Source organism: Camellia sinensis, chromosome 14 (assembly GCF_055761805.1).
Source record: "Camellia sinensis isolate YWXY chromosome 14, ASM5576180v1, whole genome shotgun sequence".
Lineage (NCBI taxonomy): Eukaryota > Viridiplantae > Streptophyta > Magnoliopsida > Ericales > Theaceae > Camellia > Camellia sinensis.
This window is the reverse complement of record NC_138974.1, coordinates 34,931,023-34,954,743: the sequence shown is the minus strand read 5'-3', so window position 1 is coordinate 34,954,743 and position 23,721 is coordinate 34,931,023. Positions and strand designations below refer to the sequence as shown.

The 23,721-nt window shown below is 33.5% G+C and overlaps 1 protein-coding gene across 1 annotated transcript; it reads right to left on the bottom strand.

Annotated features, from left to right (window-relative positions):
• Positions 1-15,647: 15,647 nt before the first annotated feature.
• On the bottom strand, positions 15,648-22,744 carry LOC114284106 (midasin). Its single transcript, XM_082905856.1, has 10 exons — positions 22,508-22,744; positions 21,186-21,299; positions 19,277-19,353; positions 19,130-19,197; positions 18,934-18,996; positions 17,101-17,202; positions 16,781-17,005; positions 16,373-16,488; positions 16,201-16,272; positions 15,648-15,967 (listed from the first exon to the last, which is right to left on the bottom strand). The coding sequence occupies exons 6-10, from the start codon at positions 17,119-17,121 to the stop codon at positions 15,955-15,957; spliced, it is 447 nt and encodes a 148-aa protein (XP_082761982.1). The 5' UTR covers positions 17,122-17,202; positions 18,934-18,996; positions 19,130-19,197; positions 19,277-19,353; positions 21,186-21,299; positions 22,508-22,744; the 3' UTR covers positions 15,648-15,954.
• Positions 22,745-23,721: the final 977 nt, after the last annotated feature.

Sequence of the window (23,721 nt, the reverse complement as noted above, 5' to 3'; positions counted from 1 at the left end):
CGGAGCAGATGTAGTATAAGCAGTAGGAGGTCGAAACTATGTCTAAGACGGCTGAGAAGCCTGAGCAGATTGACGTCCCTTCTTGGGACAGTTGTACTTCCAATGGCAAAAAACACACTCATCAAAGGCTAGTGGCCCCTTCTTGGGCTTTGCATTGCCCTGAAGCTGATGAGGTGGTGGGGTTGATAATAGAGGAGGCTGAGTAGGAGCCAAGAAGATAGATGAAGACAGAGTCTGACTGACTGTTTTAAGACGGGTTTCCTTGTAGAAGAGCTCACGAACAATAACATCCACAAAGGAAAAGAGGAGGTCGATGAAGGATGCCACCATGGATAACCTCATACTGAGGGGAGAGAGCCGTTAAGAATAACACTAAACAACCTTGCTCCTCGAAACTCAACAAAATCGTCTAGTGCCTTGAGGCTAGATGATTCCATGAGAGCCAACTGATCCCAGAGACGTGTCATCTTAATGTAGAAGTCCTAAATAGATTGATCACGCTGACGAGCACTCTGGATAGTTGTTTCCAACTTATACCGTTTGGCAAAGTTAGATTGCTGATACAGACCTAATAAATAGTCCTACACCTCATTAGCAGTACTGTATTTGGAAAACATCATTCTAATATGTTCATCCATAGAATTATGAAACCAGGTCAGAACTTGGGCATTATCACAATCCCAAGTGTCATAGGAAGTCAGATATCCTTTTTGTTTCCGGTCCAATAGACGAGGAACAAAACCAGAAACATAGCCCCATTTTTTTCTGACCAAGAAGGAAATTCTTTATAACACTAGCCCAATAAGCATAATTGGCACTAGTGAGTTTATATTTGATGGCTTGGATTTTGGTGTCCGTCATTGTAAGAATCCAAAGATAAATAGGTCAAAATGTAATAATAACTATCAAGTGCGCCAAACAGGAAATAAGGGTTTTTAACCAAATAATAGTACTGATAGTCAAAGTCATAAACACAGAGACAGAGAGAGAAAGAACCAGGGTCAGATGACCAGATGAAGCCGAGAGAGTGCCGTGATGACCAAATGAAGCTAAGAGACCATATGAAGCCGACAAGATGAACTGAGATGAGTCGACGAGTCACGATGACTAAATGAAGCTGTGATGATTGATCGCAATTAATAGTAGATGAGGTGCGATAAGGAGTCGCAATTGAACCTAGAGGCAGAGGGCTCAGGGTCGACTTCGAAGAGTATTTGAACCAGACGAAAACTTTGAGTCAGACGAAAAACTAGATGGAACAAACCCACTACGTCTATTAGGGTTTTGAATCTGCAAGCTAGGGTTTCAAACCAAGCTCTAATACCATGTAAGTTTTTCTGAATGATCTGTATATTCAACTTGTTTTCAATACAAAGATTACAACCGATATATATATATAGAGCAAACCTAAACCTAATATGAAATAGGAAATAATAATCCTATACAATCAATCTATATATTCACACAATCACACAATCAATCTAAAATATATTTCTATAATTAACATATATATTCTCACAATAGCAAGAGCGAGAAAATGTTACTGGGGTTTTCTTTTTTCTTATCTTCTTCTTCCTCCGTACAAGGGTCGAACAAGGAATCCATTTTGGGGCCTGCCACTGCCAGGCAATTTCTTATCCCGCATCTCTTCATATCTTTCCCATCAACAAATCATATATGAGTTAAATTTTATTAATAGCAGTGTACAATTGATGGTCTTTTTTTTTAGTTCCCTTTAGGAAATCTATATTTTCAAATGTTTCCCATCAACAAATCATAAATTTGAGTTCCCTTCATATCTTTCCCATAAATGAATCATATATTTCGGTTCCCTTTAGGAAATCTATATTTTCAAATCTTTCCCATCAACAAATCATAAATTTGAGTTCCCTTCATATCTTTCCCATCAATGAATCATATATTTGGGTTCCCTTTAGGAAATCTATATTTTCAAATTCATTAATTTAGGAAAAATGAGCATCTCTGGCCATTAAAAAAAAAAAAAATTGATGGTCTATTTTTTGCACTTTTTGTTTATTTGTTTTTCAGACTGCATTAAAAAATGAAAGGTATTGTGTATATTTAAGAAAACAAATGTAATGGTCTTACTAATAGTTACTTACCTTGGTTTTTCGTATCTGCTTGTTTGTTTGTATTATTGTTTTTCATAGCTGAAAATGTTCAAATTATCACATTCTCAACTTTAGGCTATAGTTAAAGAAAACAAAATGTAGGGCAAAATTTATTTTACCTTCTCGTGGTAAGAACAAATGAAAAATGTGTCATGTATTTTTGTTGGACAACTACCACAATACATTAGGAGTTTTTAAAAGTTTTCCAAACTGTCACTACAAGAAATTACACTTTCCGCGACTAACGTTTTGGTTGCGAAAAGTACCATATTTGGTCGCTAAAACCTTTTCGCGACCAAAATGTGTTGGTCGTGAGTTGGTCACTAAAGCCTTGTTACAGATAGTTTTCTACGACGAAAGTTATAGTTGGTCGCTTAAAGGGACCATTGGCGACCAAATAATTGGTCGCGGAAAGTCCAATCCATATTAGCCAAAATGTAACTTTTAGTAACCAAAGTTATAGTTGGTCGCCAAAAGTCAGCGCCTTCACCAAAAAAAAAAAAAATTCACTATGTTTGGTTGTTGTTTTCCAAACTCAATTTTTTGAAAATTTTAGAACATTTGTTTGGTTATTCCAAAAATTGAGTTCACTTTTCAAAATGATATGTTGAGGATTTTAAGGAGAGAGACAACTTTGAATATATATATATGTGTGTGTGTGTGTGCGCGCGCGCGCGTTGAGGATTTTTCAAATTGAAGTTTCCCTTCAATTTAAGGAGAGAGACAATTTTGGGAAAAAAAAAAAATTATCACATGAAAAAGTACTCTCATCTTATATGTGTATATATATATGTGTGTGCATACTATATATGTATAAAAACATAATTTGGTATGTAACCATTTATGGGGTATATATCCTATCATTAAATGTGTATTTTATCATAATATTTTCACTTATTTCAACTACAGAAAACGTAAATTTTTTTTTCTAATTGGCATTAAAAAATTTATTTCATAGAATTAAATTTTCATAAATGTTATTACGTAAATTTTTTTCACAGAAAACGTAATTTTTTTATGTAAATTTAATAAATGTTATTACGTAAATTTCTTTCATAGAATTAAAAAATTTTCATAAATTTCTTTCACAGAAAACGTAAATTTTTTTTTTTCTAATTGACATTTAAACATAAATTTACAATTTTTTCTAATGCCAATTTGTAAAAAAAAAATACGTTTTTTGAAAATTACGGTTTTTGCAAATTTGTAAATAAATATCAAAAAATTACGATTCTTTTTTAATGCGAATTTGTAAATAAATTTTTTGCATAACATTTAGAAAAATTTAATTCTACGAAAGAAATTTTTTAATGTCAATTTGGAAAAAAAAAAATACATTTTCTGCGGTTAAAATGAGTGGAAATTTTATGATAAAATCACACAGTTAATGGAAAGATATGTACTCATAAATTGGTACATACCAAATTATGTTTTTATACATATATAGCATGTACATATATATGTATATATAAGATGAGAGTATTTTTTGATGTGACAATTTTTTTTTTAATTGTCTCTCTTCTTAAATTGGAGGGAAACTTGAAATTACAATGATGCATTTTTTGGAAAACCAAACAAAGATTCTTTTTCAAAATAGAGTTTTCAAATCATTTTTTTGAAAAAAAAATGGAACCAAACATAGTGATTATTATTTTGTACTGCCTGGGAGTCTCTTGACCAAGGAGTCACTCTCCATACACCCAGTCCCCTCTGCCAATAACATGCTTGTTGCTCACATTTGGCAGATAAAATATATAACCCATAAAAATTGGGCTATATATTATTTCATAAAACCTTCAATGCGTAAACAGAAAAATAGAATGTAATTACAGTAGTACCCATTTTTTAAAAATTTATCCCACCATAGCTTTCTGCAACCAACTTATTTTTTGGTCGCAAAAGGTGATTTTCCACGACCAAATTTGTAGTTGGTCACCAATAGTTAAGTCATTCGCAACCAACTTATTTTTTGGTCGCCAAAAGGTGATCTTCCGCGACCAAATTTGCAGTTGGTCGCCAATAGTTAAGTCATTCGCGACTAACTTATTTTTTGGTCGCCAAAAGACGACCTTTTACGACCAAATTTGTATTTGCTCGCCAAAAATTAGCTATTAGCCATCAAAAAATTATGGGTTGCGAAAACATACCCATCAGCGATCAAAAAAATTTTAGTCGCAAAAAGTGGACTATTTGCGACCAACTCAAAATAGGTGGTTGCCAAAAGTGTTTTTTCTTATAGTGTGTAGTTAAGAAAACAAAATGTAAGAATTTGATTAATGATTTACTTACTTGGGCTTTCCACAGCTGTTTTTTGGTGTGTAATATTGTTGTTAGTATCTGAAAAAGAAAATAGTGTTAGAAAAATGGTTTAATATAGGCATATTTTTCATCCCAAATTTGAGTGGGTCCCAAACGTTGTTTGCGGTGGGTCCGAAGAGGTGAAAACAGAATGTCAAAACCATTTATAAGTGAATGGAAAGTTGACATTATTTTTCGAGTCTAACATTAGTTTTTTTAGATAAAATTCATTTGAATTTTTTCAATAAAAATTATTGTGGGAATTTAATTTAATTTTAAATTCAAATTTTGGATTCCTAAGTGATTTCCTAAAGTTTGTAATTATGAGAATTTAATTTAATTCTAAATTCAAATTATTGGATTCCTAAGTGGTTTCCTAAAATTTGTACCTCTTCCTTTATTTATTAAACTATTCAAATCTTTTAATATATATGTATTCTAATTGTTTAGTATATATATACCAAATAGTTTAATAATAAATTTTCCAAACAGGTGGAAGGAATCTGTTCCACTAACGACTCACTTTTTTCATTTGTTTGAAATTTTGTTCTGACCAACGGTCAATTCATATTCAAATTGTGAATAGTTTTGCACCAGTTGACTTCGGGGTTTGGTACCTGTTCGGGGCTTTGGAAATTTGCCTATAAATACAATCTGATTCCAGCAGTCTAGGGGTGGAAAAAAATTCTATCTGTTATTTTGTTTCATTGCTGTCTAATTTTTTCTCTAGTGCATTTATTCTTCATATTTAGTTTTAGAATAATTTAAAGAGAGTATAGATCACAGGTTTAGTTCGTCGAACAAATTTGTTTGAAGTGCTTCTACAAATTTGTGAAGATCATTGTATCCTGGAAGATAGACGCCACTCAACCGTAAGCACCATAGCGTGGCGAATCTGTCTTAAGGACAGAGTGTCACACACTCGACTTGGTCTTGAATTATTTATTCGGTTCAACGAAATAAATTCTGTAAGATTTATTTTATTTTGTTTGATTTAATTTCAGTTTATTTTATTTACACAGAAGATTGGTCCAACAATCTTAAGACAGATTCGAATTTATTCTGTTTACAGAATTGTTTTGTTTGTTTCCTTTTCTCATTCTTTTTTTAAGAAAATTATTTTCTGTAAATTTACAAAATAATATTCTGGTTGGAAAAACAAATAGTGATTATATGCTATTTGACAGATAGTAGTAACATACTGTCTATTTTCTTTGACAACTAGTAGTACGATACTGGTGTCATTAACAATTCAGAATATATTTTTGTGAAATTTTTTCAGAAATTAATTTTGGGTTTTAGAAATTTTTTTCTGAGTTTTCATTACTTAAAATTCTGTTTTAGTATTTTAACTATTGAAGTGCTACAAAAATTAATTTTCTGTGTGGAATTAATTTGGTTGAATAAAATTTTATTTTATTTCCAAATTAATTGAAAAATAAAAGTTATATTCTTATTTCTTTTATTTTACAGAATTTAATTTCCTGTGTGGAATTAATTTGGTTGAATAAAATTTTATTTTATTTTCAAATTAATTGAAAAATCAAAGTTATATTCTTATTTCTTTTATTTTACAGAATTTAATTTCTTGTGTGGAATTAATTTGGTTGAATAAAATTTTATTTTATTTCCAAATTAATTGGAAAATAAAAGTTACATTCTTATTTCTTTTATTTTTTACAGAATTTAATTCTGTGAATTTAGTTTAATTTCTTGTGTAGTGTAAATTCTAATTATAATTTTGTTTTATAAATTAGAATTGATGGCTACTACTGTGGTGGCTGCAATTGCACCAACCCCCTCTCTTGTGGTGACAGTACCAATAAATCATGGAGAGAAGGCAGAGAAGTTCTCAGGAACTGACTTTAAAAGATGGCAACAGAAAATGTTGTCCTATCTTACAACTTTGAACCTGGCTCGTTTCCTTCGTGAAGATGCTCCTATCCTGAAAGAGGATGAAACTGACCGGCAAGTGGTTGCCGCGGTTGATGCTTGGAAACATGCCGATTTCCTTTGCCGGAATTACATCTTGAACGGACTTGACAACACATTATACAACGTCTACAGTCCAATCAAGACAGCAAAGGAACTTTGGGAATCGTTGGAGAAAAAGTACAAAACGAAAGATGCCGGCTCAAAGAAATTTGTGGTTGGCAGATTCTTGGATTTTGTAATGGTTGATTCAAAATCTGTGATCATCTAAGCTCAAGATTTTCAACTCATTCTGCATGAGATTCACGCAGAAGGCATGTCTGTCAGTGAATCCTTCCAAGTTGCAGCCTTAATTGAAAAATTACCAAAAGGTTAGAAGGAATTCAAGAACTACCTCAAACACAAGCGCAAAGAAATTTCTATGGACGAGTTAATTGTGTGTTTAAGGATTGAGGAGGACAACCGCAATTCTGAAAAGTGGGCTGGTAAGAATCCTATGGAGTCTAAGGCAAATGTGGTGGAACATGCTTCAAAACCAAGAAACGAAAGTCTTCTGGAGAAAGTTCATCACGAGGCTCTAAAGGGGGGGGAATAAAAAGTACAAGTTTAATGACAAATGTTACATCTGTGACAAAGAGGGACATCGGGCCAAAGATTGTCGTAGCAAAGGCAAAAGCAAAAGGAGAACAAACAAGAAGCTTGCTCAAGCCCATATGACCGAAGTGGACAATATTTCCAATGGTGTCGATGACATCAATCTTTCTGCGGTTGTTTCTGAGGCAAATCTTGTCGGAAATCCTAAAGAATGGTGGGTGGACACTGGTGCTACTCGTCATATTTGTGCCGACAAAAAGATGTTCACATCCTATTCTACGGTGGACAATGGTGAACAACTTTTTATGGGCAACTCCTCAACTTCCAAAGTTGAAGGACAGGGAAAGATTGTTCTCAAGAAGACTTCAGGAAAGGAACTCACTCTCAACAATGTGCTGCATGTATCGGACATTCGCAAGAATCTTGTTTCCGGATCTCTGTTGAGTAAGAATGGGTTTAGGCTAGTATTTGAGAGTGATAAATTTGTACTTACTAAGAATGGAATGTATGTAGGAAAAGGTTACATGTCTGATGGCCTTTTCAAGTTAAATGTAATGACCGTTGTACTCTCAGTTATTAATAATACTACATCTTCTTCTTACTTGCTTGAGTCTTCAAATTCATGGCATGGTAGACTAGGACATGTTAATTATGGATCTTTGCGTAGACTAATTAATATGGAATGTTTACCTAAATTTGACATTGATTCAAATCATAAATGTGAAATTTGTGTTGAGGCAAAATTATCTAAAACTCCTTTTCATTCAATTGAAAAAAGTACGGAACCACTTGAATTAATTCATAGTGACATTTGTGATTTTAAATCAATTCAAACTAGAGGTGGGAAAAAGTATTTTATCACTTTTATAGATGACTATACTAGATATAGTTATGTTTATTTAATTCGAACAAAGGATGAAGCTTTGGAAACTTTCATTCAATATAAGAATAAAGTTGAAAATCAACTTGGTAAGAAAATCAAGAAACTTAGAAGTGATAGAGGTGGTGAAGATGAATCACCTTTTGGTGAGTTTTGTAAAGAACATGGAATAATTCATCAAACCACCGCTCCTTACTCACCTCAACAAAATGGAATTGCTGAAAGGAAAAATAGGACTCTAAAAGAAATGATGAATGCCACGTTAATAAGTTCTGAATTACCTCAGAACTTGTGGGGGGAAGCAATACTTTCTACAAATTATATACTTAATAAAGTACCCCAAAAGAAAGTGAATCAAACACCTTATGAATTGTGGCATGGAAGAGTACCATCCTACAAATACTTAAAAGTGTGGGGGTGTTTGGCTAAAGTGGCTATTCCTAATCCTAAAAAGACTAAGATAGGTCCGAAGACCATTGATTGCATTTTCATTAGTTATGCTAAGAATAGTAGTGCATATCGGTTTTTGATTCATAAATCAGAACATTCCGAAATGCATGTAAATACTATTATTGAATCTCGGAATGCATCTTTTTTTGAACATGTATTTCCAAATAAGACTGGACAAGAGACTAGTAGCAATAAAAGATCTCATGATGCTATTACTAGTCATGATCAAGAACAAGAGCAAGAGTTAGATGAAGAGGAACCTAGGCGTAGTAAACGTGCTAGAACTTCAAAATCTTTTGGTCCAGATTTCCTAACATATTTGTTAGAAAATGAGCCTTTAACTTTTAAAGAGGCTATGTCCAGTCCTGAAGTTCCTTTATGGAAAGAAGCTGTCAACAGTGAAGTTGAATCCATCTTGCAAAATCACACTTGGGAATTGGTGGATTTGCCACCAGGTTGTAAACCTCTTGGGTACAAGTGGATTTTCAAAAGAAAATTGAAAGCGGATGGATCAATTGACAAATACAAGGCAAGACTTGTGGTCAAAGGATTTAGATAAAAAGAAGGTCTTGATTACTTTGACACATACTCACCGGTTACTAGAATAACATCCATTAGAATGCTAATTTCCATTGCATCTTTATACAATTTAGAAATTCATCAAATAGGTGTAAAAATCGTTTTCTTAAATGGTGAGTTAGAGGAAGAAATTTACATGGAACAATCAGAAGGGTTTTCTGTTCCAAGGAAAGAAAAGAGAGTGTTTAAATTGGTTAAATCATTATATGGTTTAAAACAAGCGCCAAAGCAATGGCATGAGAAATTTGACAAGGCAATGATGTCAAATGGATTTAAAATTAATGAGTGTGACAAATGTGTTTATATTAAAAACACAGACAAAGGTTATGTCATTATATGTCTTTATGTAGATGATATGCTCATCATAGGTAGTAATAATGACATGATTAAAACTACTAAGAAAATGTTGAATAAACATTTTGACATAAAGGACATGGGCATTGCTGATATAATTCTTGGTATGAAAATTATTAAAACATCAGAAGGATATGCTTTGTCATAATCTCATTACATTGAGAAAATACTTGACAAATTTAGCAAAGATGATGATCATCTTGCTAGAACACCTGTAGATGTTAATTTGTATCTTTCTAAGAATGTACAGGAAAGTATTTCTCAATTAGAGTATGCCCAAATTATTGGAAGCTTAATGTACTTGATGAAATGCACTCGCCTGGATATAGCTTATGCAATAAGTAAATTAAGTAAATATACGAGTAATCCAATAGTAGAACACTGGAAAACAATTATAAGGGTTCTTAGATATCTCCGATTTACTCGTAACATTGGGCTTAATTATACTAGATATCTAGCAGTACTTGAAGGATACTATGATGCAAATTAGATATCAGATACTAGAGACTCAAAATTCACCAGTGGGTATGTTTTTACTCTTGGTGAGGCGGCTGTATCTTGGAAATCTTCCAAACAGACTTGCATTGCTAGGTCTACTATGGAATCAGAATTCATAACTTTAGACAAAGCAGGGAAAGAGGCAGAATGGCTTCGCCACTTTCTTGAAGATATTCTAATATAGCCAAAACCAGTGCCTGCTATATGCATACATTGTGATAGTCAATCAGCTATAGGTAGAGCACAGAGTCATATGTATAACGGTAAGTCACGACACGTTCGTCGTCGACATAACACCGTAAGACAACTACTCTCTAATGGAATTATTTCCATAGAATATGTTAAGTTTAAAGACAACATAGCGGATCCACTAACCAAAGGGTTAGCAAGAGAGTTAGTTGAGAATTCATCAAGGGGAATGGGACTTAAGCCTATTAAATAAGAGTTACCACAACGGCAACCCAACCTAGTTGATTGGAGATCCCAAGATCTGGGTTCAAAGGGACAACCGAGTTGTGAATGACTCAGAAGGATCATTAGGGAGTCTAACTCCTACCCATTTCTATGATGAAATAGTGATGTCTGCAGCGTTTGAGGTTAAGTAAATTTTAATGATTCTTATATCTAGGTAAACCTCGTGGAGTATGACAGCACACTCTTCATAAGAATCATCTATGTGAGTGTGAACTGGGCCGGTTCTATGAGATTTGTGAAGGGCTACAATTCTCTAGAGCACTCATGAAAGACCAGGTTGTTCAGGGCCAAAATGAACACAATAGTGATAACTAAACTGTGTCTGGGAATATACTGTGTGGGTTCTATTGTCTTGGTTTACACAAACGGCTGAACAGTTCAAGACATCATGTTCACTGGTTAGCTAGTAAATCCGATAGTGTCTCACAAGAGAAGGTTCAAAGCCAAAAGCTACCTATCCTTTGCAGAATATTTCCAATTTTTATACTCTCTGTATTTAGATCATGTTGTTACATTTTCTCTCCGTCAAATTCCATTCATGTGGGGGATTGTTGGAAAAATGGTTTAATATAGGCATATTTTTGAGCTCAAATTTGAGTGGGCCCCAAACGTTGTTTGGGGTGGGTCCGAAGAGATAAATACAGAACGTCAAAACCATTTATGAGTGAATGGGAAGTTGACGTCGTTTTTCGAGTCTAACATTAATTTTTTTAGATAAAATTCATTTGAATTTTTTTAATAAAAATTATTGTGGGAATTTAATTTAATTCTAAATTCAAATTTTGAATTCCTAAGTAGTTTCCTAAAGTTTGTAATTATGAGAATTTAATTTAATTCTAAATTCTAATTTTTGAGTTCCTAAGTGGTTTCCTAAAGTTTGTACATCTTCCTTTATTTATTAATCTATTCAAATCTTTTAATATATATATATATATTCTAATTGTTTAGTATATATATACCAAATAGTTTAATAATAAATTTTCCAAACAGGTGGAAGGAATCTGTTCCACTAACGGCTCACTTTTTTCATTTGTTTGAAATTTTGTTCTGACCAACGGTCAATTCATATATTCAAATTGTGAATAGTTTTGCGCCTGTTGACTTCTGTAACGCTCTCAAAATAATACATAATACCCAACATTTTAGACATGCATTGATACAAAAGAAGTCAACCATTTCCATTCATCAGAGTAATTTTTACAACTGTATTACATGTTAACAACAAAAGCAAATGCCCTACGGGCTTACAGCTTTCCAAGTTAACACTTGGTTACAAAAAGAAGAGTACTAACTGAATACATATTAAGCCCTTGGCTTGTATTTACATGTAATACACCAAAATAAACAAAAAAGAGTCTTCAACTCTCATCATCATCCAAGCTATGTCCTTGGAGGTGGCATACTACCTGTACCTGAAAATAATGTCCCATAAAGGGTGAGCCAACGCCCGGTAGAGATATGCTAAACATAGTATGAGCAATAACTAAGACATTAGCAATTGATAAATGTTCAGTTTCCATAAGCCAATTCATAACTCAGTTCCATTTCATTTCAGTTTCACAATTTACATCAACGGCTCAGAACCTGGCAATCATTTATATGAGACAATGACTCATATTAAACATTTCCCATTTTTACAATAGATAAACATACTAGTTGTATCAACATCTTAACAGATAAGCATACAAGTTGTATCCACATTTCAATAGATATGCATATTAGCTATATCAACACTTCCAATGACAAGCATATGAGCTGTATCAACACTTCCAGAGATAAGCATATGAGCTGTATCAACACATTATCTGACAAGCATATGAGCTGTATCATGGAGTCCATCCCCTATCTCCTCCCAAACAACATCCGGTTTAGAGGTCCATCCCCTATCTTCCCCTAAACCGTGGAGTACATCCCCTATCTCCTCCCACACACACAGTGCATATACACAAAGGTCATATACAATCAATCAATACATACCGTTAATGTAATCTATCAACCGCCATACTCTATGACATGTCCAATTAATTAGTTTTAGTTTGCCTAATCATCATGCATTGTCTACAACAATCAAAACTACCCTCTACCGGTAACCCAAGCAATTATTTCTAAACGGATAATAAAAGCTCCAACAGAAAAAATATCAATGTTTTCAAAAGTGAGTGATTTATAAATCCAACTCCATCATTTCACAACATAATAAGCCAATTTCATTAATTCCAACTCAATTCCATAAGTCCACAATTTTCCCCAAATTAATTATACCAATTAATTTATTCAACCAAATTGGGGTTTTCTACCCCATTTCTCAATATTGACCCAATGGTCTAAATATCAACAACCAACATCAATAACACCATTTGAAACCCAAAATACATATTATGAGCCCAAAATCACAAATCCCTCTTTAACACATTTTGAAACCCTACGTTCCAAAATTTTCCAAATTCAACACTTTATCAAAACAACTAAAAATCTAGGTCAAAGACCATAAGAGTGAGTAGGAACCCCTACCTCAAAAGATGAGACCCAATGAAGAAGATGGTGAAAACGAAGTTGCTCCAAACCACGAGTTCCTCGGATCAAAAGATAGCCCTCGACGATCAACAACCTTTTTGTAAAGACCAAAGGTGAGGAAAACACCCTAGCTAGATCAATATCTAGAGAGAAGGCAAGGTTTTAGAGAGAGAGGCTCTCAAATGGCTTTTTCAGAAAAGTAAGAGAGAGAAATGATGAGAAAAAGTGATTTAAAACTGCCTCACGGCCAACTGATATACGACATTCCCGCTCGAGCGGAGAACACAACGCTCGATCGTCAAGAACAAAAATCTGGATACGCTCGAGCGCAAGAAGGCCCGCTCGAGCGCCAAGACACAAGAATAAAGCACATCCGCTCGAGCGCGAAAACCAGTCCGCTCGAGCGTAGATTTCCCCCTCCCAGAACTAACACCAAAAAGGTACTACCCGCTCGAGCGCCACCGCTCGAGCATAAAGAAACCCGCCCGAGCGTAGAAATCACACCTACAGAAGTTTTGCAGGGAAACGAAATACTGGGGGTGTGCAATCCCTGCTCGAGCGCAAGAAGACCCGCTCGAGCGGACCGCCTAAAAACTGGGCAACAAGGAATTGAAACCAAGGCCTAACCAACCTGTAACAACCCTGCCCAAAACATCCTAAAACTCAATCAAGCAGAATTAAAGGACGACAACAAGATAGATACAACTACCAACTTCACGGAACCGAGTCCGGAATACAACAGAACAGTAAAGGGACAATCGGGATCGCTATAACTTCGGGGTTTGGTACCTGTTCGGGGCTTTGGAAATTTGCCTATAAATACAATCTGATTCCAGCAGTCTAGGGGTGGAAAAAAATTCTGTCTGTTATTTTGTTTCATTGCTGTCTAATTTTTTCTCTAGTGCATTTATTCTTCATATTTAGTTTTAGAATAATTTAAAGAGAGTATAGATCACAGGTTTAGTTCGTCGAACAAATTTGTTTGAAGTGCTTCTACAAATTTGTGAAGATCATTGTATCCTGGAAGATAGACGCTACTCAACCGTAAGTACCATAGCGTGGCGAATCTGTCTTAAGGACAGAGTGTCACACACTCGACTTGGTCTTGAATTATTTATTCGGTTCAACGAAATAAATTCTGTAAGATTTATTTTATTTTGTTTGATTTAATTTCAGTTTATTTTATTTACACAGAAGATTGGTCCAACAATTAGTTATGGGATCAATCGAACTTTCTTTTTGATATATCAAATGCGTACAAGGGGAGATATATATTTTAGTAAAATTTATAATTTTGCAATTTATTTGTCGACTTGGATGTGAAATTATGTAAAGAGAAAAACAACTGCAATATTTTGAGTAACTAGGAAATTTCACAGTGGTTATGCAGAAACTGTGAATTTCGCAGTTTTAGTTCATAAATTGAAATATATTTAACTGACAATTTTTTTGGTTAATAGTGAAAATTCTCAGCTAACATCAAAATTTCTTAGTTAACAACAAAGAAATTTCATAGTTTTCTACTACAAAATCCTTTTTTTTTTTCTTTCAAAATGTTGTATTAAATATAGATTTTGTTTAACGTATCTCCGCAAACAGGTTTCAAGAATATAAATTTTTTGAAAAATGTTTTGGATAATTAAGTTACTGAATTTTAAAGTTTTATGTAAATGTTGTGGATAAATATAATTATAGAGGATTTCTATCCAAACCAAATGCTCGAATAACATTGATACATGAATATTATTACTAATAATAGGATTAATAATATGATAATTTGCAATTATGAAGTACATTGATGATTTTCTATTAAACTGATGCAAATATATCACATAATTTCATAAAAAAAAATGTCCTGACTGTTGATTTGCTTACCTTTGCTTTTTCCATTTATTTGTTGTTGTCTATTATTCTTTTTCGTATCTGAAAAAGAAAATAGGTTGGTATTAGTGAACAAAATTTATGGGGCCTGGTTAATCAATTTGTTGCTTCTCTTTATAAGCTGATCATTATACAATCAAAATCATATTACTTTAAGAATTAACAAATTGTAGAGCCACAGGAAAAAAAGTATTAATTTTTTAAAATTTTAATATATATATTCCCTTCATATTTTCTTTATTTTCACAAATCTTTTGTCAAATCCAATATCCAAAAACAACTTAAGTTGATTTTGGTTTGTAAGTCTAGAAGGCTATCAACCTATTGTCCAGTTGAATTTAAGTTATATATCGCTGAAATTCTAAAATGACCTGAAGACCAAGTTTTGGGGACTTCACAAAGCAAATCTCCATCTCAATATATATGATTACACTACAACAATTAACACTTTTAGCAACAAAAAAATTGGTCGCTAAAAGTCTATTTTTGGTCGGCAAAAGTTATTCGCGACCAATTTTTTTGGTCGCTAGTTTGGTCGCCAATTGAGGGTCGGCAAAAGTAATTCGTGACCAAAATTTTCATTGGTCGGCAAAAGTTGGATTTGCCGACTAAATTTTTGGTCGCTAAATATTTAATTACTGCGACTAATTCATTTTGTCGCTAAAACACTTTGGTCGCGAAAAGTCACCTTTTGCCGACCAAATTTCTTAGTCGCCAATTGACACATTTCGCGACCAAAAAGTTTGGTCGCCAATTGTGACATTTCACGACCAAAAATTTTGGTCGCCAACTGTGACATTGTGCGACCAAAATTAGTTTGGTCGCCAATTGTTACTTTTCGCGACCAAAACTGTTGGTCGGCAAAAGTGAATTTCCACGACCAACAAAATTTTTGGTCGGCAATAGATGTATTTTTTGCGACCAAAACTCTTAGTCGGCAATTGTCATTTTTTGCGAAAAAAAATAATTTATTTGTCGCAACTAATAAATTGGTCGCCAAAGCAGGAAAATAATACACCTGTAATATTTAGCGAATTCATAATTAAAATAGGACAAATTCATTATCAAAACAGGTCTTATTATAAAATTTTCTATATCCAAGTTTCAACACATAACTCAGCAGCAGCAACATTGATTCCAAAAACAAGGAACAATTCACAAAACCCTATTCTAAACCCCAAAAAATAAAAAACAATTCATTCCAACAAAAATTTAACATAATTAGCATCAATTTCAAAAAAAAAAAAGAACATCCGGTGTTAACAAGGTTGAGTATTGTTCAGTATTGTTGTTGTTTTTTATGTAGGGCATCCAGCTTCTTTTTGGCCTCTGCAAATCTCTCTTTGTCGTACGCGTCAACAAGGTAAACTACAGAATCCACCTGCATGATGATCAAAAATTATATACTATTTGTGAACAAAATTCAATAAGCATTGTGATATAAATGAGCTGTGATTTGTCCTTTTCGTGCCTTGACAGTGAAAAAAACTAACAGCAATAACAATAACAGGATGGAAAATTAAATCGCTTTGGTCGTGTAATCAATTATACATTGATGAAAACACTGAAGGTCAAATAAAAATCATTCACCAAAGCTTAACATGCTTTACTTACAACATTTGCAGATTCATCATTTTCCAAATATATTTCGAGATTTCACCAGAAATGTTGCAGTTTCTCAAAACCCTAAATACGAAAAAAATGAATAAAATTAAACTCAGGATGAAACTCACCTATACACACTATAAATATTGAACATTATAAATTCTTGTATCATCAAACATACAATCTTACTAGCCCTGTAGTGTTGCTCAAGGTAGGAAATTCCGCAGCCTTAAAATTTATGTCACTGATTCTCCCGGTCAAAGAGATCACACCATGAGCAATTCCATCAACAGTACGCTATCAATCAAATAAATCAACAAAATAACATTACCTCCTAAAACTACTTTGTTGCTATAAGAAAGTTTTGTACTCACAATTCAGTTAATTGATTCAAAAGGGATATGTTTGATGGAATGGGTCCCTCCAATCCACTTCCATGCATTTCTCTTCATCGACACAAATTAGAATTGAATGGTTATATACAAATAACGGAAAAACCATCACAAATATTGCAACTTTCTTTATGGATGAAAAGACACTGTTAGAAAAACAACTATACACACACAGCACAAACACAAATTATAATTACCTTTTCAGCAACTTTTTCATCAGAAAGCAATTCCTGCCAGTCTGAAAGTATCTCATTTTCTAATGAACCACCAAGAGTTGATATGTCAATTTCCATTATGTTCTCTATCTTAAATGCACAAGGCTTGAACTTGAATTGTCGAGCTTCATGATCTTCTTTGGTCTTTACTTCAACTTTCATATTCATCCAAAGGCTAGCAAACTCATCAAATGTCTTATCCAAGAGCTGATTGATAAATACACCATATTAGTTAAAAGCCTTGATGCAAATAAATTTCTGGAATACTTTTGTTTGAAATCCTACAGAGGAGTAATTCTTACAACAAAAGATGCATTATCCATTAATTGGGCCTCAGCAATAGAATGCGCTACACGGAGAAGAATGTTGTAATGTATGGAAGCTTTCAGTTGCAAGTCTAAGACCTGTTATCAATGGGAAGTATTTGAATACACAGCTTCTCAAACTCATTGACTTTTTTTTAATACTCAAACTCAGTGGCTCTCACATATTCTAATAGAATTATGGAATATCTAAAATGCTAGTTACAGGTCACATGATCAACCCTCTATATATACAAGGATGTACTACAGTTACCTTTTGGAATATCCTTTCTCTCCTAGTGGCTTTGCATTTTATCAGATACCTCAAGGCTCTCCACAACCTTCCTCTCTCTACAGGTTGCTTTGTTTCACATCCAGACAACCCCCTTTTTCTCAACCACTACTGATTTGTTTTGCCACTCTTCAGTAAGTCCTTGACACTCAGTCAATACTTTTCTACACTAGAAATCCTACCATATGTTTGTTTTTGTTTTTGTGTGTGTGTTTGTTTAGCTTTTGTTGATCGTCCCTACCGTATTTTGTTGCTAAATCTAGAAGCATCATATGTTGCTTCTCTTATCCCACAACAAGATCCTTTTTAATTGTTCTTTACAAATTTTTGTACGTTTTTGAAGGAAGCTACCTAGTGCCTTGTGATTTACATAAGGGAAGGACATGATAGATGGATGGAGGGTTTTATACTTTCTATTTGCTATTCCTTGTGGAATATACTTTAAACCACATGCCTAGTTGATAATCAGAAAAGGTGTTTGACATGTATAACATGTTAAAGATTATTTTAGTAAGCCATCATTAAAAATTCAAAAATCTATTAGATTTTAGTATTTGGAAATTATAATACTAAAAAAAAAGCCCCTGTTTTACCAGACATAAGAGCTGCCTTTTTTTTTTTTATTTATCAGCCAGACATATACCAATGTTATACGTAAAATTGTCATTTTTAGCACACTATTTGAGGATCAGCCCAAAATGATAATACCTTTTTTAAGTAGTTGAATCAATTTAGCCCCTTTCAAAAATGTGTAAAGCATCGTAGAAGTAAGATAACACTATTACAATGCGCACAATCCTGGATGCTATTATTATACACCATATAGTTAATAATATTGATGAGCTTATATCATCTTATTTGAGAAAACAAAGTGCAATACACTCGAATGCTACAAGCTATGTGACATTGTATTCACTTATTTAAGAAACTAGACCCAGTGCACTCGAATACTACAAGAAATGTTACCAAATATTAGAGTTTATATTCATATTAGGATACTACAATGAGGCATGTGCTATACAAACACTTCCTATACCATATTGTTTCACTATTCTTTAGTAGTTCAAATTAAAAATCATAGAAATTTGACAAGTAGTGGAAAGGTATATAGTAGTTGTAAGTATTAACTTGTAACCAACTACATCCTCCTACATTAGCGGGAAAAATGATTGTTAATAAAGTCGCAGCTTTTTAAAAGAGGACAAAATTATCATTTTGCCCCAAATTTAATATTTGTTGATCATATAAAAAGTTTCAAATTTTTTGCTGGCTTTCTAAAATAGTACAGATCATGTGTAGGCAAACTTTGATAAACAATAGTTGTGAAAACAAATTAACAAATAATCAAGTATCATATTGCAGTGTGATAACACTTGAAGTTTGATACCAAAGCAAGGTTTTTTTAATCTTTTTTTCAAAAGAAGAGCATATCCTTTATAACTTGTTACTAGTTCTATAAAAGTTCAAAGAGAACGTATAGAAAGACAAGATTTAATATAACTCGGCTTAGCCTTATGCTCAAAGGGTATATACAAACTTACACAGAAAAGGATCTCTGATGCCCTGTCATAGGGATGCAACTGCTTGGGAATGTTGTCAAACAACTGAAAACATGCATTCTAGTGAATTTATGCAATGCCAATAGAAGGAAAACATAAGAGAATATAATTGCAATATGATAATGACAACTGCCATATATTAGGAATTATTTAACTTTCATTTCTTAAGAATGCTGACCTGATAGGGTTTTCCAACAGAGAAGCCACTTGGAAACAAGTTCAGTGAAAAGGAAACCTCTGGAACTGCTGAAAAACAAACTGTAGAGACTCAGATATGAAGAGAGTCTGAAGATGTCTTTGCAATTACAAATACTGTTTAAAATACCTTCTGAAACCGAGCGCAATCCAGGCTTGGCAAATGCATGTGAATAGTCTGTAACTTTATCTCCTAATACATGTAAACTAGACAATTAACAAAAAAAAAGTAAATCATTTGCATTTTCTTTTCCTTTCCTTTACACCATTCCTAACAATTAAATGGAGCCATAGGGACCAAGCTTTATGCTTCAAGCTTTGTATAAGGGTTAAATTTCTGATTCATTAATAAGAAGAAAAATGAATCTCATGTGAAATGGTGAAATTAATTAGTAAAATAATATAATAACAATATGATGAATCTATAATATCTAAAACATGGATCGTTCCGGTATGTGAAACAGGAATGAGAACATGGTACGCCACTAGCTTTAAAATGTGGTACGATTGAGGTAGACTTGTATAGATTATAGTGTCATGAGGAATTGTTTGAGCCATACCTTCATCATTAGGTACTTGAATTTCCCATATGGGGATCTATAGATTCTGCTCATTTACTTACAATTTTATTGTGTTGATTTTGATTGATATTATATAAGGCTCAAGAGGAGGATGTTGATTAATGGCTAATTCTGCTGAACCATCTTCATCTATAAGTTTTACTTCATCTTCTCATGTATCTAATGGATCGATTAGCTAGAATAATCTGCATCACTTGGTCAGACCCATCAAACAAGCCTATGATCAGACCCATCAAAGATCATGGCCTGTTGGGTTGAGTCCTTTATTCCGCAATGTAACTAGCACAGAGTTGCTGGTCAACTTCTTGGACTGTTGAATAGCCTTAGGCCTGAGAAACTACCCATTTTACTGTCCTTTCATTGTTTTCATGTTTGCCTCGCTTCTATCTAGTTGTTGGCAATACTCTGTGAAAAACTCACTAGCTTTTTTCTACTTGGACAGTTCTTTCATAGTGTAGATCATGTGATTTAAAACATAATTCATTTCTGCTCAAAAAAAGTAAAACTAAATTTGCTGATCTTAGAATTTAATTCTTTTTCTTCATTTCATTTTATTTTATTTATTAATTATAAGAAACCTTGTATCTACTTTTTGCATAGCAGTGGCAAAAACATGATCTGAGTCTTGATAAGGTATTAGGTTTGAGGCAAAAAAGTGCAATTGACATGATATGTTAGAAAGTAGTGTTGTAATCCGACATGCTTAGTTCATATCAGACATGCTTCTTCGAAATGAAGAAACTTGTGCATTTAAAATGCTTATATTATGTATCATCTTCATGATATTTATGTGTAGTGTTTTTATGGTTTTTTAGGTGATTGAAGTTGGTTCTGTTACTAAAAGCATTGAAGCTATGAAAATATCTAAACGTGCTGGTTCTTCAATTGCAGACCTTCCAATTGGTTTAGATACGGTAAGTTATGCTCTTTTTAGAAGTCTCAATTGTTATGATTGAAGTCATAGTTTGAGAACAAAACTTTAGTGAAATCATATTTTCAAAACATGGGTTTGGAAAACAAATTCCAAGAAAACCAGTAGCAGAACCATCATTTTGTTTTGTAATCTACATACTGTATGGTTCTGCAAATAAGCAAAACAAACTCCATATATAGACTGTATGTAGATTGTATGGTTCAATCATCAGAAACATGGGTTTGGAAAACAAACTCCATCATCCATCATTTTTCAATCTTTGTGCCACAAGAAGATCCATCAAACCAGTAGCAGAACCATACTTTTGTTTTGTAATCTGTCAAGGAGGTATCTTATAAAAACCTATTTATTCAGCATTCCTTTCTTATCACACTAAAAATCAAGGAAAATAGCTAGACTTTCTAGAATTGGATCCCGAAATCAATTGGAGTGTAAATATCTAAACTTTATGTCCCCAATACCACTAATCTATGAGATATAATATATTTACAGAGAGACAGAGGTTGGGCTAGAAGTCACTGAACCTTTCGTTTAAGACTTTTACAATCAGCTTTGAGGTTTTCCAATGCCATTGTTCTTTGTTTGTCAGCCTCTCCCCATGAAACCCATCCAGCTAAATAGGCACTCTCTTTCCGTACCTGTAAGAAATGACATGACAAGTGTTATTGCCATCTTCAAACATTGACTTATGACAGCAAGAGGAAATCATGTTTCATTTTAGCTCGAATGCATGCATGTGTAAGCTTCCAAATGCACATGCCACAAAGGAAGAAAGCTGGCATATGCAACAAGAAGCAAGCAGCAAGTGCCTCTGCCAATAATTTCCCCCCTCAACAAACCAACTAACCCTTAATTATAATACAAGAACTTCGAGCAAGGACTAGGATTAATTTTCCCTTTCAAAGTCTACTAGTAGGGCACCAATTGGTTATCAAAGAAATATGGGAAAAGCAAAAGTTCATGCATGGCTCAAACATTTATATTCAGAAATTGTAACATTCTCATGGCATCAAGAAACACTAAAAGAAAGCCTTGGTAATTGAAAAAACTGAGGTACAAAATTTGAATAAGCATACATATATGTTCTCCACTCCTTTCCAAAGCACATGCACAAACATGCATACGCATAAATAAAGAATTTAATTTTTTTAACCATTTCCACATTACACAGAAACACAGTAGTCAAGCCATTAACTAAACAGACCCATTAATTAAACAAAACAAAACAAATCAATTTTATGGTTAATTAAACAGACCCATTTTTTATGGTTAACTAAACAAAAAAATAATTCACAGACCCATTAACTAAACAAAACAAATCAATTTTCTGGTTAACTAAAAAAAAAATAATTGACAGACCCCTTATCAGTATTTATGCAAGGCCTTATCATATTCATTTTTTATGGTTAACTAAACAAAAATAACAACAGAGATTCATTTTTTTTTTGTTGTTCACAGACCCATTAATTTTCTGCTTATATTTCTAACCCAATCAAACAAAACAAATCAATTAATTTTCTGCTTATATTTCTAACCCAAACTATATAGTACAATAATTTTTTTTTGTTGTTCACAGACCCATTAATTCCTTTCCTTTTCACAAAGCCAAAATCCAAACGCATCTAAAGTTCCAAAACATAGCAAAAATGAGAAGGGAAAGGAGAAATCTATCCTAATTTATACAGTAAAGGTTGCTGGTGTTGCTGGCACTTATATATAAATTATTAGAGCATATATATATATATAATATTAACTTCTGTTTAATGCAAATCGATCGATTGTCGTTCGATTAACTTGTATTTAATCGATCGATCGTCTAGAGAGAGAGAGAGAGAGAGAAAGAGACCTCACTGTAGATCGATCGTCGTTCAATGCAAATTGATCGCCGTTCAGAAGTGTAGATCGTCGGTCAGAGGTTCAGTGTGTAGATCGTCGCTCATCACTGTGTAGATCGTCGGATGGTAGGGTAAAGAGACAGAGAGAGAGAGAAAGAGAGTCTGCGTGTGTGTTGTTGGGTTTGTTTGTTGGGTCTGTCAAAATTAGGGCAAAATCTAAAGAAAAGGGGCCTGAGGTAGTGAGGCGTAAGGAAAAATTGAAAACAATATATATATATATATATATTTCCCCCCTCCATCTTTCAAATTTTTCCCCAAACTTTTGGCGACCAAACTCTCAAATTAGTCGCAAAAACAGGTTATTTCGCCGACAAATTGTTTTAGTCGCCAAATCTCAATCAACGGCTACTAAAATATTAGTCACTAAAAATAGTAATTTGGCGACTACTTTTTTTTGGTTGCTGAAAATAAATTTTTCGCGACCAAATTTTTGGTCGCCAAAAAATATGTGACCTTCCGCAACCAAATTTGTAGTTGGTTGGCAAAAGTATACCACTTTCTGCGACCAACATATTTTTTGGTTGCCAAACTATAACCTTCTGCGACCAATAATATTTGGTCGCCAAAAGTAATGATCATTTGCGACTAATTAATATTTGGTCGCCAAATGTCATTTTTTTGCGACTAAAATTTTTTTGGTCGGCAAAAGTGATCGCAAAATGTGTAAATTCTTGTAGTGTTAGTAGCAGTTGAATTTAAAAATTAGTAATACTCAATTCCTTAGACTTAAATGGTACAATTGTAGAAAATAAAATAAATTTTTTTGATTACTCTGACAACATGCTACAATAATCTTGTATCTGACTAAGAAAGAGGTCAGCTTGCTTGTCTCTTAACTATAATTTCATATACGAATTAATTAGAAAAAAAAAAAACTCACAAATTACACGGACCACCTTCCTATACAGTTCATAGATGAAGAAACACGTTTGGTAGTTCTCCACGCACTACAGGAAATTAGAGATTTTACGGCGCTTAATTAACGACGTTTTATGAAACGTCACTTTTTTTAATAATTAACGGCGTTTTTTAAACGTCTCTTTTGTCGTTAATCAAAACGGCCCCGTTTTATGAATAGAAGACGCTTGGAAGCGCCTCCAAATGACAAACCCTATTTTGTCTCTCCACACCTTTATTTTGAAAACCCACCACCGTCGAGTTCGAA

What these genes read in the sequence shown, in the direction of transcription:
- LOC114284106 (XM_082905856.1), bottom strand. Translation starts at nt 17,121, where the DNA reads ATGGATAATGCATCTTTTGTT. An exon ending in TGGATAATGCATCTTTTGTT is followed by an intron (nt 17,006 to 17,100) that starts GTAAGAATTACT and finishes TTTATCAATCAG; the next exon opens with CTCTTGGATAAGACATTTGA. An exon ending in ACTACAGGGCTAGTAAGATT is followed by an intron (nt 16,273 to 16,372) that starts GTATGTTTGATG and finishes TTTCGTATTTAG; the next exon opens with GGTTTTGAGAAACTGCAACA.